Here is a 14,408-nt window from a genome sequence, read left to right as displayed (position 1 = left end):
AGCCACATGACTTTAAGCTCAGTGACTCCAGGATGTCAACTGAGCAAACAACTCAGGATGGCTCTCATGCCACTTCAGTTTGAGCTGCGTGTTCTGAAAATGCTCCTGCAAAGACCATTTAAGCAGCTGGGTCAGGTTCTTCAAGAAGTGAATTTTCTTACCTCTCCTTTGAGATTTCATGTGCATGCCAGTGGGATTTTACCATACATCTTATGTGTGCTTGATCTATATTGGCCATAAAAACACACCTTTTAACCAGGAAGGGACATAAAAAGCTGTTAGGAGGGGCTGTCTTTGAGGAGAGGCACCGAGCACAGAGGTGGCGATGAAGACTTTATGTCATTCTGTGCCCTCTTGTGTTGTGTGACATTTTCTCATGGGCACCTGAGGTCTGAAGACACAATCCGCCCAGGGCCTGACACTCCTGGGACATCTCCTTCCCCACCTCCTGGCCACACCGCAAGGGCTGAGCAGCAAGACAAGGAAGGTGGCAGCGATGGGCTTCAACCATGAAGGCACTTGGTCCTCTCGCTCCTCAGGCTGAAGGTCTGTTGATCCTTCCGATGGTCCCAGAAGAGGTGGTCTGCTCGTTAGCTGGGGTTTAACATTGCTTAGACCATGTATTATTGGCCAAGCCCAGTCTGGGTATTTTTCTGATACCCGAGCAAGTGTTTATGTTACAAGGCAACCAACCCTCAGATGCAGGGGTTCCTCTTCCTTCTCTTATCTAAGATCAGCAAAAATCCCAAACCCATGTATTGCATGGTTCCATAATTTGATCCATAATTCGATCAAACAAAACCTAATGTTAATTGATCTTTCGGTATATGATAGTACATTTAACACTTTGCAGACTAGACCTCCTTCAGGGTAATTATGTTCTCTGTGCTCGGGTCCAAAGTAGATAGTTATTGAAATACTTAAAAATCACAGAGGGAAAAAACTGCCCATCTCAACAACATCGGTAACCTGCTGTTCGCATCTTGGTTCCCTTTAATAAGGCGCTGAACTGACAGTCATCCACATCCTTCAGGATTTACTGGGGAAGAGGTGACATAAAATTTCAGGTTGGGTTCCTTGGTCAATCAAAATGGGCGTGTTCTTCAGAGTAGGATCAGCTTCATATAATTTCAAAATATTTGTACTTGCATTTAAGCTTCATTAAAAGCTTAATCCTAAGATATCCTAAGATATTTAGAAGCATAGTGCTCCAAAATCCTAAGATATTTAGAAGCATAGTGCTCCCTGGCTATGAATTTGACAAGCCATATGACCACTATCATAAAGATAGTTTTCTTGTTCCTTTTCAGAACTTTCTGTCACCAATTGTTTTTTTTTAGTTTTCAAAAATGATGTTGCCTGGTGGCCAACACCAACTTTAATTCTAGCTGCTTCCTGTTTTAGGGAGAGGGTACCAATACTTTTATTATTATTATTATTATTATTATTATTATTATTATTATTATTATTTTTAAGAAAGACGTGAAGAAATAAAATCACTGCCATTGCTTCCCCCTCCCCCAAAAAACAAAAAAGAATGATGTTGCCTTAAAGAACACTGAATTAAATGGTTATGTATTGAACACCTGGGAGGTACAAAGCTTCATGTTAATATTTAGCTCCATTTTGTTCTTTCTATTGTGGTCTAAGAAGCCTGCACGAGGGTGACCTGGGGCGGCCATTGGAGTACACTCATTTTACAAAAATGGCAGCCCACATGTCACCCACTTTTGTCATTTGCTTTTTAAAGAAAAACTAACATGTTTTCATTCTTTGCATGTCAAACATTACATATTAACATTTTTAACAGCTACTTTTTAGGGTTTTTAATTCATGTTGCGAAATTGCCCTCCTCTGAGGTTGATTCAGTTTATACACCCACTAGTAGTAGAGTAGCACTCCTGCCAACCACTAAACTTCATACTTTTTAATATTTGCTAATTTGATAGACAATTAAAATGTTTTTTGCATTTCTTTGATTTTAGGTGAGCCTTTTCTCATGCTCTTTTCTCCTCTTTGAACGCCCTTCATTCTTAAGTCCTCCCCTTGGATCCATAGTTCTTCTAGACCTCCGTCTCCTCCCTGTGCCCACCCCTTAGGGTCTCCGAGCTCCCTGTGCTCTGGACAACCTCACATGTCCTTTTGTGTGCATGATCTCGGGTCAGGTCTCTGCTGGCCTCTTGAGTCTCTAGTTGCGTGGGTCTCTAGCGGGTCTAGGAACGTGCTCTGAACTTGACCGTCACGAGAGCCCCTCCACTCCCGTGTCTTACCTTTGGGTCTTTACCCAGCCAGCCTTCAACACCTCATTCAGGTCATACTCCCACTAAAGATCATTCCAGATGCCCCTGTCTGGCAATAACTCTCCCTCTCCTGTTTACCAGGGACTTGGCCGGTACCTTGATTCATGTGTCCTACTAACTAGGGAGACCTTGGAGATACAATGTACAGAATTTGCTTCTTTTCCTCCTCCCCCTTCTCACTCCTCCTCTCTCTTCCTCCTCTTTCTGCCCCACGACTTAGAGTAGTTGATTGGATGCGGTATTGTTTAACAAAAGTTTGATGGGATTGAGTTGATGTTCTGGGGATTGAAGGCAAAAATAATAATTTGGAGATAATCATGTTTTTCATTTGCTCTCTAAAATTCTCACTTAGTTTTTTATTCCTAAAAATTATGACTGTTGTATTTCCAAGTTCCTTTTCCAACCCAGCATCAAAAACAAACAAACAAAAAAGTCTCGATTCAGAAACTGTATATTTTCAGCTAGGAAGAGGTTTCCCCACTTTGCCAATTGTGTTTATTGTTCTGTACTTGCACTTGTCCAATAGAACTTTCTAACCATGGCAACATGTGGCTACTGAGCACTTAAAATGTGTCTAGTGCAACGAAGGAGCTGAATTTACTAATTTTATTTTATTTCAACTCAATGGAACTTGCATTTAAATAGCTACATGTGACTAGGCTACCATGTTGGAAAGCACAGCTGTCCATGTTATAGAAGTACCCACTTCTTATAAAAAGTATTTTTTTAAACTTTTTTTTTTTAAGAGGACTTTATTGGGGAACAGTGTGTACTTCTGGGACTTTTCCAAGTCAAGTTGTTGTCTTTTCAGTCTTAGTTGTGGAGGGCGCAGCTCAGCTCCAGGTCCAGTTGCTGTTGCTAGTTGCAGGGGGCACAGACCCACCATCCCTTGTGGAGTTGAGGAGTCAAACTGGCAACCTTGTAGTTGAGAACCCTCATTCCAACCAACTGAGCCATCTGGCTACCTGGGAGCTGAGCAGCAGCTCATTGACTTCATCCTAGTTGCAGAGGGTGCAGCTCGCTGGCCCATGTGGGAATCGAACCAGTAGCCCCGTTGCCCAGAGCTCGTGCTGTAATCAACTGAGCCACCCGTCCGCCCCATAAAAAGTATTTTCATAAAATTTAGAGAAATATTTTGATTTTTCCCTTTTTTAATGAGCACATTAGAGCTAAAGCTCTCCCTGTCAGATGAATATTATATTTCATATAATTAAATGTCAAGATCATTTTTAAGGCCAAAATGTGGCCTTAAAATTTCTTTAGGCTTTTACTAACCCATAAGTAACCCACGCGTCACTGTTCATGACTACCCCAAGCTTGGTGATAGCTGCCTTGGGCCCCCCCACCGGTGTGTGTATGCATTTACACACCCAGAAGTGTGCCTCTTACACCTGGAAGTGTGCATATTAACGCCATCAGGTAATAGATGCAGGCTGGACTGGCTGAAGCTACCACATTTTAGCAAAATCAAATTGGGGGTACAGACTATATTATTAATTTTGTGTTTCCTTTTCCAGAAAATCAGTGCACCAGATATCCTGCAACCTCTCAATTCAGAGAGTCCCAAATGCCCTACTAACCCTGTTTTGAAGCAAGAAAATCTCTCATCTCGTCCAACTCCCAGTACTTTATTCTCAGGAGGCTTGAGACAGGTGAGTCTCCTTCTCATACCCTTGAGACATGAGGTGTGGTTGTCATCATGATGTCAAATTGGATTGGTCGGCAAGGGTAGGAGTGAGTGCTTCTCGTGGGATAAACTGGAGCATGACAATAGCGCTTAGAGGTAATATTTTACTTAGATTGGGAGCTGGGGGAAATCTTGCTCTCCTTGATGGTGGTTTTTCTTTTTTACAATATCTTATTGTGAGCATTTTTACATAGACAGAGAGTAATCAATAAATAGTGGTGTCTTTGGAGGAGAAGTTTTTCATTTTGATGAAGTTTAATTGGTGAAATTTTTCTTTGATGGTTATTTCTCTGTCTTGGTGACTCGCAAGCCTTGAATATATTCTATGTTTTCTTCTAGAAGCATTATGAAAGTTTAACTTTTATGTATAGGTCTTGATCCAGCTCGTTAATTTTTGTGAATGGTGTAAGGTAGATGTTCAGATTCACTTTTTTCCCATATGGATACCCAGTTATTCCAGCACCATTTGTCTTAAAAGACTCCTGTTTCTCCATTGACATGGATGTGTTTGTTGTAAAAGGTGTGGGCCTTTCTCTGGGTTCCCTTCTGCTCCACTTGTCTCTTTGTCTCTCCGTATGCCAATACCACATTGTCCTGATTACTGTAGATTTCCTGGAAGTCTTGAAGTCAGGTACTTGAAGTCCTCCAACTTTGTAATTCTTATCCAAGATTGCTTTGTGATGTTTTCAATGTAATGCCTGTTTAGAAGGAGGCCTTTTATTTACTCATTTTCTTATTCAAAAACATTAAACGAATGCTTACTTTAAAATTGTGATATATGGCATGACAGATGCTTGGATAAGGGGTGATGAGGCCTCAATTGCAGTCATAGCTCTTTGATGAGATGATCTTAAATAATCATGAAAACTTTAAACTTCAGAGTTCTTATCAAGTAATCAAGGTTGTTCTTTTTATTTCACTGGATTGCTTTGAGAATCAAATTGCTTTGAGAAACACGGTCGAGCCCTGGCAATTTCAAACTGGAGTAAACTGTGTCATTCGTTAAGGATTCTTGAACAGTCAGACCTGTGTCATCTAATCTAGTAGCCATTACTCTCATGTGGCTATTGAGCACTTGAAGCGTGGCTGTTCCAAATGGAGGTCTTCTGCGAGTATAAAATCCACACTGGATTTTGAAGACTTAAGTATGAAAACAATGTGAACTGTCTCAGTAACTTTTATGTTAATTTTTGTTGAAATGATAGTATTTTGGATATAGTTAATTTATAAAATACACTATTACAATTATTTTCTATTTTTAAAAAAATGTGGCTACTAGAGATTTTTAAATTACACATGTGGCTCACCTTGTACTTCTATCGGGCAGCACCGGTGTGGGTGCTCTGATTGTGTTTTAAGCAACGCTTGGAGTAGGAGCGCTCTCCCAGGTTCTCTGGAACGCTTCCAGAATGTTGTGTCTGTGCCTCGGCACTTTCCTGAGACCAGGTTCATCTCTCAAACGCAAATTCAAATGAGGTTCACAGAAATCCTCTGGAGGGTCCCTCCCAACTCCCTCTGAGTGCAGCCACCTGCCCTGGGGCACAGAGTGGGACACATTCCTGGCTGCTGAGGCCCAGCCTCTGCTTCTTGGATCCCCTAAAGTTGTGAGCGTCTGGGATGGCACTGCCAGGGTATTTCAGAGAGTTTGGGTTCGAGGATGGCTCAGCACCTTTCTTTAGGACTGGGGTTGGTTATACTTCACAATAGTTCAAGAAGGTTAAAATACTGAGGAAACACTTCCTTGAGGTCCAGGTAGGAAAGGATGACTCCAGAACTTTCTCTCCTATGGTTGTACTTGTGGCGGGTTTGAAACAGGTAGGAAGGGTGGCCTCTGGGAGGCTTTTCCAAGAGTCACCACAAGTTTTGCCTCTGCAAAGGTGACAAAGGACCCCAAGGAATCCAGTCACCTTGAGCCTTTATAAAGCTGATCCCAGAGGCTAAACCTTCCAAGAGAGCCCAAGGGGAAGCTTTCCCTGAACTGCCCAGGGTCGACTGGACTCTAAGCTCCTTCAAGGGCCACAATCATGTCTTTGTATGCCCAGCAACCAACACGTAGGCAGACACGGGCTAGGACCCACCCCACAGATAGTCCACGAGGCTCTGCATGAATTAGCCCCCACCCCAACTGCTACCACCTTCTCTCCTTGTTCACTCTATTCAACCACACTGGCCTCACTCCATTCAACCACAAGGGCTGCTTGCTAGCCCTTCAACAAGTCAGACTCACGCCTGCCTTGGGGCATTTCTGTGGTTGTTTCCTCTCCCAGGTGCCAAGCTCATTCGCTTCCTTCTTTCGTGTCTTTGCTGTAAGGTCACCTTCCCAAAGAGGTCTGCCCCCTGCCTTGTTCTGTACTCCCATTGCCCTTACCTGCTCCATATCTATTCATGTTCTTATCACCGTCTGCAGCTATAACTGGCTTATCTGTTGTGTGTTGTCTATTGTAATTCCTAAGAACCCAGAGCACTGCCTCATACTTAAATAGCACGCAATAAATATTTGAAAGATTGATTAATCCTTGTCATGGCTATCATTTTTTAAAAGACTACTGTGCACTAACTACTGAACCAGGCACTACCCCTCTCAATCATTCTGACAATGATCTTGTGAATGGATGCTATTATCCCATTTCACAAATGGGAAAACTGAGGTTCACAGAGGGTAACTGCAGAACTCTGATTCCACCCCCAGGGGCCATGTGTGCCAAAGGCCAGGCTTTCAGTACTATCACATAGGATTGGTTGACCTCTTAAACTGAGTGGTTTTCCTGCCCCACCCCCTCGTCCAGCCTCACTCATTTGTGGTTGATCCACACCTAGAAAACCTTTACTGAGTCGGGGGAATGATGCTGGGATAAGGGGATGCAGGTGAGTGTATTCTTCTCACTCAGACTCTGTTTCTTAGGATGGTTCCTCCACACCACTATGCAAATTCAATAGGCCTCTATTCTCCCTTTCTTCTAAAGTTTTCTCTGAGTTGTGCTCTGATTTATCATCATGAGACTGAATTAACATGTATTTAATCCTAACCTGTTCCCTTTAGACCCAAGTGTGTGTTTGAGGAAACTAAGCTCCAACAAAGCAAATAACCGATTATTACTTCTTGCCAGAAGATGTAGCTTATCACTGCGAGACATTTATGTTCTCTGAGAAACAGGATGTTGGGGCTAGAAAAAGCTTATTACAAAAGTGGAAATATAAATGGGCAATAAATAGGGGAAACACTCAACCTCCCAAGTAGTTAAATTAGTGCAAAATTAAAGCAAGCGCTATTTGGGGGATCATTTTAGCAAATTTAAAAAATGGTACAGCTCAGTGTCATCAACGGTGTGGGGCAGCAGGCATTCCCATAAACTGCTGAGGTGAGCTGGAGGGCAATTAGCAATATATATCATAAAATGTATGTTCTCTTTAATCTAACAATTTCAGTTACAGGAAATATTCTTTAAAAATTACCGTGAATGTTGCCAAAAATGTGTATACATGGATGTTCAGGACAGCATTGTTTATAACAGTTTTAATTTTGAAAAATTGGAAATAACTGGGAGGAAGGAAGCAACTTTCTTCTACCCTTCTCTGGTCTAATAACTAAATCTACATGCGATAGATTAACAAGAGAAAATAACCAAATTTAATTACATGCATATGTATGAGAACCCCACATACATGAGAGAGTCAGAGACCCCACGTCCATGAGAGGTTCAAAGACAGAGAAGGAAAACGAGGTACCTATGACATTCTGAGCGAAGGGTGAGGCTTCAAAGGACAGGCAGGTCAATGCAGGAGGAGAGCAGAGGTTCAGGAATTATCAGTTTGCCTTGGCCTATAGATAGGCCAAAAAGGTTCTCTCTCTTAATGTTTTATGATGGGCAAGGCCCCTAATTTAAATTCTTCTAGGTAGGTAAGGGAGGCAGAAGTTTCTCTTGAGCCTGAAGGGTCTCGGTTGCCTTTAGCTCAAAATAACCCACACACTACAGAGGCCCACCTTGAACATTTTGAACCCTTACGTAACCAAAATGTTCAAAACATGGCAACTGGTGAGTAAATTTTGGTACATTTATTCAGAAGAATACCTTGCAGCTCTTAAAAATAATGTATCTGAAGAATATTAATATAGAAAATATAAGGTTACAAAATAATAATATAGTAGCACATATTTATGAAAATTAAATGATTGTACTATAGACATTGCAGAACAACTGAAAGGATTATATCGAAATGTTGACCCAAGAATGATGGGATTATGCTTTTTTTCTGAAGAGTATTGTTTTTTTTTTACTTATCTGTGTTTTTTCCATAAACATGTAATGTTTTGTGGGAAGGAAAAACCCAATTTGTTTCAAAACAAAACAAAACAACCCCAATCATCAGAGGGAGTTAGAGCTTGGTAGAGTCAAGAAACATATATATAGTTAACTTTCTGGCATTTCCATGGAAGAAAAAAAATCATATTAAAGATCCTGCCTGATTTTCATTTTTGTTTACACTTCTTTTTTAAAATAAATCTAAAAAGGAAAGCATTTATATCAATGTTTTCATGCAGTTCACATTTTCCTTGTCTGTGAAGATGTTGTGACTGGTAGACTGGCCACATGGTACCCATTGGAGCCCCCAAAACACACAACAGCAGGAGATTGGCCTACATTTGAGGGAGACCAGATTTGTAATCACTGAAGGAGTAAAAATCCAACTTCCCAGTTGTTTCTTTTTGTTTTTTGTGTGTGTGTTTTTTAATATATATATTTAATTTTATTGGGGAATATTGGGGAACACTGTGTTTCTCCAGGGCCCATCAGCTTCCAGTCGTTGTCCTTCAATCTAGTTGTAGAGGGCGCAGCTCAGCTCCAAGTCCAGTCACCATTTTCAATCTTAGTTTCAGGGGGCACAGTCCACCATCCTATGCGGAAATTGAACCAGCAACCCTGTTATTGAGAGCTCGCGCGCTAACCAACTGAGCCATCCTGCCGCCCCTGCATTGACTTTTTAAAGAGTACTCTATTTAGCTATCTACCCATATTAATGTATCTTTATTAAAGAACAGAATAAAGGAATATATCATGGCTTATTCATCCAATGGAAAATTGTTTGGGAGTGATAGTCAATGAACTAAAACCACACCTGACCACATCAATGAATTTAAAAAACATAATATCAAGAGAAAGTAAGTTACAGGTGGACATTTACCCAATATGATTCTAAGTATATCAACTCCCAAACCAGGCAAAACTAACCGGTATATGTGTATTGTATGGAGTATGTATACATATGTCATAAAACCATGAAGAAAAACAAAGATGATTAACAGAAAAGTTTGAAACAGCATTTACTCAGGGCTGGGAATGGGAGGGGACTGGATGAGGGAGGACACAGCCCAGGTCCTGGTTTTATTATTTTGTTTTTATGATGAGTGGTGAGTAGTACATAGATGTTCATTTTATAATTATTACTTAACTATACTTATCTATTATATGCAACTTTTAATATAGTATATATTTCACAGTGAAAAAGGGAAAAAAAGCAGAAAGAAAAGAAAAACAAAGGAAATGATTTGCTTAGCTTACAAAGGGCAGCCACACTGTGAGGCATTTTCAAAGGTTAATAAATTTAGTCTGCACAGGCATGGTTCTCAGTCTTTTTATATGCACTAACTAACTGAGCCTCATATCAATCCTATAAAATAGACCCCATTTTACAGATAAGGAAACTGAGGCTACAGAGCATAAGAAAATTGCTCATAAGTGTCAGGGCCCAGAGTGGGAAGGCTGTCTGGACCATGGCTGCCATCTGAGCCACTCTGCAGTAACGCCCTCGGCCTGCTCTGGCTGATCAGGACTGATTTTTATTTTTATTTTTATTTGTTTTAGTGTAGCTGTGGTTTCAATTGACTCCTCACTGTCTGCCTTTATAAAATAAAAGGGCATTGGGTCTGGCTTGCGGTCACAGTAGCTAACTTATGACCTTCAGAGGTCACTGAATGCTCGCTGCCTGTCGCCTGCTGCACTACGAGGGTTGTGGGGAGCAGGAGGGCGGTGCAGGGTTAAGAAAAGACAGTAGCCATGAATAGAGTTTAAGAGGGGCCAAGGGACGTGCAGCCTCAAGGACTGAGCGTGCAGCCTCAAGGACTGAGCGTGCCTAATCGGGCCCACCCATTAGCTCTTATTAGTTAGGTGGGGAGGTAAAGGAGACAAAGCTGGCCAATCTCAAGACCTGTGAATCCTATACATCATTATAGGAAACTGACTCAAGCCAACCACCCTTGCCTGCAGGCAGCAGAACCATAAGTTTCAAGATGTCTGTATATCCCCAAAGGACAAAACCTATATGCATATGAATAGATGGAGAGCACATCATTGAATCTCTTCACTTGTAGGTTGTGGGAAAGAATGCAGGCACAGAGGCGGAGGGTCTCCTTAACCAGGGGAAGGTGGGTGGCTGTGCCCACCACTATGAACCCCGTGGGTTCTCCTGTTGGTCCCCACTTGACTGTGCCTGGCTTGAATTGTTCCCCCCATGGAGAATCTTACTCGTCATTGGCTGACCAGCCATCTTTCTGGGGCCAAACAGGGAGACATTAGGTGCAAGCACAAAGGTGAAGCAAAGTCCCTGAAAGGATCTGTCTCACAGACTCTCCTTGCTTTAGGGGCAGGTACAAGGAGACAGACGGGTAGGCTGCTGTGTGACAACAGCTGTCTGCCATGGGTTGTTCTTTGCTTTCGCTCAGATTTCTTTCAAATTCAGATAGCACCAGTGGCACTAATAAAAGACTGAGTTCTTAGTCGCTCTTTTGGGCAGGACCTGTTGGTTGACTTCATTTGCTGCTCAAAGTTTCGACTTGCTGGAAAATTCTGTTCTGGCTTACAAAAGATAGAACCAGAAAACCCTGCCAGGCCAATGGTAGAGAGCCATGAGGTTATCTCAGAAGGAATGCGATTGACCGAAGGGCGTGCTCTGCTGTCCTTTCCTTATCTGAGGCTGTGCTTTCCCTGGCTAAGCAGACGCAGCAGTTGAATTACTCAGAGACACTACCATCAGCTGAATTAAGGACCCACCTCTACTTCTGATTTGCTGTGTAATATTTGGGTGGGTCTCAACCTGTCTTGACCTCTGCTTATCTACTTGTAAAATGAAGGATGAGTAATTAGAGTGCTTCCTGCATGCTTTATAATTCTGGAGGCCACGCTGGACGAGCCAGCAGCATACCTTCTCCATACCACACCCGAACAGAAGCACACACAGTAGGGCAGACTTGATGCCCAGTGTGAGTGTACGGAGATTCAGTCTGCCCTACTGTGTCACCAACTCCAAATGCGCCCCCACAGTGCCAGCAGTCCTGATCCTGATTTGTTTCTCTGGGTAACTCAGTTCCCTGCTCTCCTCAACCACCATTTCATACCTTCTCCAGTCTTTTCAAACCTTTTTTTAAAAAAACTTTCATTTATTTTAAGTGTGTTTTTCCAGGACCCATCAGCTCCAAGTCAAGTAGTTGTTTCAATCTAGTCGTGGAGGGCGCAGCTCACAGTGGCCCATGTGGGATTGAACCAGCAACCTTGTTAAGAGCTCTGGGCTATAACCAACTGAGCTAACTGGCCACCCCTCAAACCTCTTTTCAAACCTTCTTCCCCACACCTCCCCCTCATTCTCAACAAACAAACCTCCCTTCCTTACTTTACAAAAAAAGTAGATTCAGCTTGGAATTCCCTAATCTTCCTGATGCCAGCATTAACATCCCAGTAGGTCTGCACCCGACCTACCCTTCTTTTCCTCCCAAACAGAAGAAACCATTGCCCCAGCAATAGTTGGGGTCTCATTCTCTCCTCCTGACACAGGTTAGTTAGCATGTTGTTATAAAATACAGGGAGGTCCCTGGTAGAATAAGCAAAAGGCAACCATATGCTGAAACTCCAGGTCCTGGAATGTCTGCTTCACTCCAGGACAAAGATGTGAGAATGCCCCTCAAGGTTAATAAATTATCTCAAGTCCCTTTTGGCCGGACAAAGGAGCAGATCTGATAGATAGGAATGGGCTCATTAATCCCTTTAGGGTGGGCAAACAGGACAAACCTAATAGATGAATTCCATTAAAAGGCTCCAGCCCCCTTCCCCAAACAGGCAAGGGAAGGTATAAAAGTAAGAGCTTTTGCCTCAGTCACGGGGCACCTCATGGGGGACCTCCTCCCTCTCGGGAGCTCTGACCCTTTGCTTTCAATAAACGATCCTCTTTAAAAAACAACAACAACTCTTTGCCTCTCCTGGGTCCGTGTTTCCATTCTTCGATTTCACAAACACCATCCCAACACTCATTCACAGAGAAATATTCCTACATCACTCCTCTATTGTTTCTTCCATTGAAGGTAACATGTCTTTTTTGCCTCTGCCTTTAAGATTTTTATCACTGTCTTCGGTTTTCAGCAATTTTATTATGATATGCCTACATGTAGTTTTATTTTAAAATATTTTTCCTCTGGAATCTGCGGCTAAGTGACTTAACTAAAGTTATAAAAAATTAGGGCTACCACCCACGTTCTCACTTCAATTCTGTTGCTCCTTTAGGCACAAGACAGCACAACCCATCATGCCATAACATTTACATAGAGAACTTTTAAAATCAAAATGCCACAAGTGCTTTCTTTATTCACTTCCTAAATATTTACTGAGGATTTACATGAGCCAGGCTGAGCTGGGTGCTAGTGATAGGATGGCGTAGAAACCACTGATCCCTGCCCTCACGGAGTTTCCAGTCCAGTAAGAGAGATGGATGTCATCTGCCTTCAGAGAGAATGCTCCTGGGCTTCCAGCAGATACCTTGAATCCAGGCAAATAGTCCATATCCGTCTGACATTGAGCTCGTTCAAATCTGCTTTCAATCCTTGTCAGATCAGTTCCATTTCCAGTTGACTCTTACTCCGAGGAAGACAGCCTTTGAGGGGTTCCAACTGAAAAGTCTGGAGGTCACCAAGCCCCTGCCCTGTGGTGAGCTTGAACTCCAGTTTTATTTCTCTCTAGTAAGATGTGACTTCTGAAAGCATTTTTAAGCTTCTCAGCCTCTCAGTGACAGCGTCCAATCCAGAAAGTACCTTGAGAGGAAAAGCAGTACCTAGTGTCACTCTCACTTAGCGCATTTCCCCTTGCTTTGGGAACTTCTCATGTTCACGGTGCCTTCATAGCCTCGGATGCTTGCTTGGTTTCTGCGCCTCAGAGCCGTTGCGGGCAGCCTGACTCAGTCTTCCAGCCTTGTGCCTCTTCCACATAGACAAATGCCTCAAAGGGAAACGCAGCCCACAAGGTCAGGCTCACCTCAGTGTACTTCTCTTCAGGCTCTTGGACCCTTGCTTCCTGGCTGGAAGCAAGTCTTGGTATCTCCACAAGGCCTTGAAATGGTTTGTTTGTTGTTTAATTCCATTTTCTATTTGTTCTTGGCAGAAGAGTTGGTGTGAAGGGAAATCCAGTGATGAATGCCAGTTTAATGATCAAATTAACCTTTTAGCACCTCCGTTTATCCACCTTGTTCTTCTCTCAAGCAGCTCACACCTTTTGCCAAGCTTCCCTTCCCATTAGTTACTATCTTCACACTTTTGAACACTCACTTGTTCTGCTGGCTCACCACTTCATGCCTTTTTGAGTCTATAAAATTCAAAGAAAGTGTTTTCCATTCTAACAGACATGTGAATGTGTGCAGATTAAAATTATCAGAGCCAGTGACTAGGTGTGGTGGAGATGGTTGTGTTCCTTGCATTAATTAGTTCAGATTTAGGTCCCTCAGATAAGTTATTAGTTTGGTTACCTCTCTCTAGTGAGAGAGAAAACCCAGGCTTTCTTCTCCATTTCTTTCCAGGATGTTTTACAGTGTGGAGGAACTACCAGGGAATTAGAAGTCAAAATCACTTAAGATTCCTTATTTCTATAGAGTCAGCACTGAGATTGGTTACAAGTTTGCAAACATTTAAGCAAATGGAATAGTGATTAGGCAGTTCGTTTCGTTTCGCCTTGCAGGCACAGACATTTCATGTTACCTATCTCTATCATCTATGCTTGGAATCCCCTAACTTATGATGGTAGTTTTGTTTTTCATTATTGGTACCCATAATAACATAAACACAATTTATAGTTGTCTTTGCATACTTTACATACTTTATTCCTTTCACTCCTCACCATAACCCTATGTAAGACCAGTATTAATTCTTCCATTTAGACTTTGACACAGCTAATGAATAGCAGAATCAGAATCTGAACCCAGCCCTCTCTGATTCCCACTCACAGGCACTTAGCCCCCACACAATGCTGCTTTCCACATGGCTATTCCTTCCATGGATGTTGTCTGCCTCCAGAGAGTTATCTTTGCAGACTTTCATAGGAGACAGTCCACTTTATCCCAAGTGATTTGAGTTAAAGAATAAGATTGTGTAACCTTTATTGCTAGGCAAAGAC

At 42.3% G+C, this 14,408-nt stretch overlaps 1 protein-coding gene across 1 annotated transcript in view; it reads left to right on the top strand.

The window, feature by feature from the left end:
• SYTL3 (synaptotagmin like 3) overlaps positions 1 to 14,408 on the top strand; it is a gene marked incomplete at both ends in the record, with an annotated part of 66,915 nt that overhangs the window by 39,931 nt on the left and 12,576 nt on the right. Inside the window, one exon of the mRNA XM_081033012.1 lies at positions 3,818 to 3,952. Coding sequence (XP_080889138.1) covers positions 3,818 to 3,952 — 135 coding nt within the window. The remainder of the gene's footprint in view (positions 1 to 3,817; positions 3,953 to 14,408) is intronic.

This window comes from Rhinolophus hipposideros (assembly GCF_964194185.1).
Source record: "Rhinolophus hipposideros genome assembly, chromosome: 3".
Classification (NCBI taxonomy): domain Eukaryota; kingdom Metazoa; phylum Chordata; class Mammalia; order Chiroptera; family Rhinolophidae; genus Rhinolophus; species Rhinolophus hipposideros.
The sequence above is the reverse complement of the archived record's forward strand: the minus strand, read 5'-3'. Positions and strand labels throughout refer to the sequence as shown.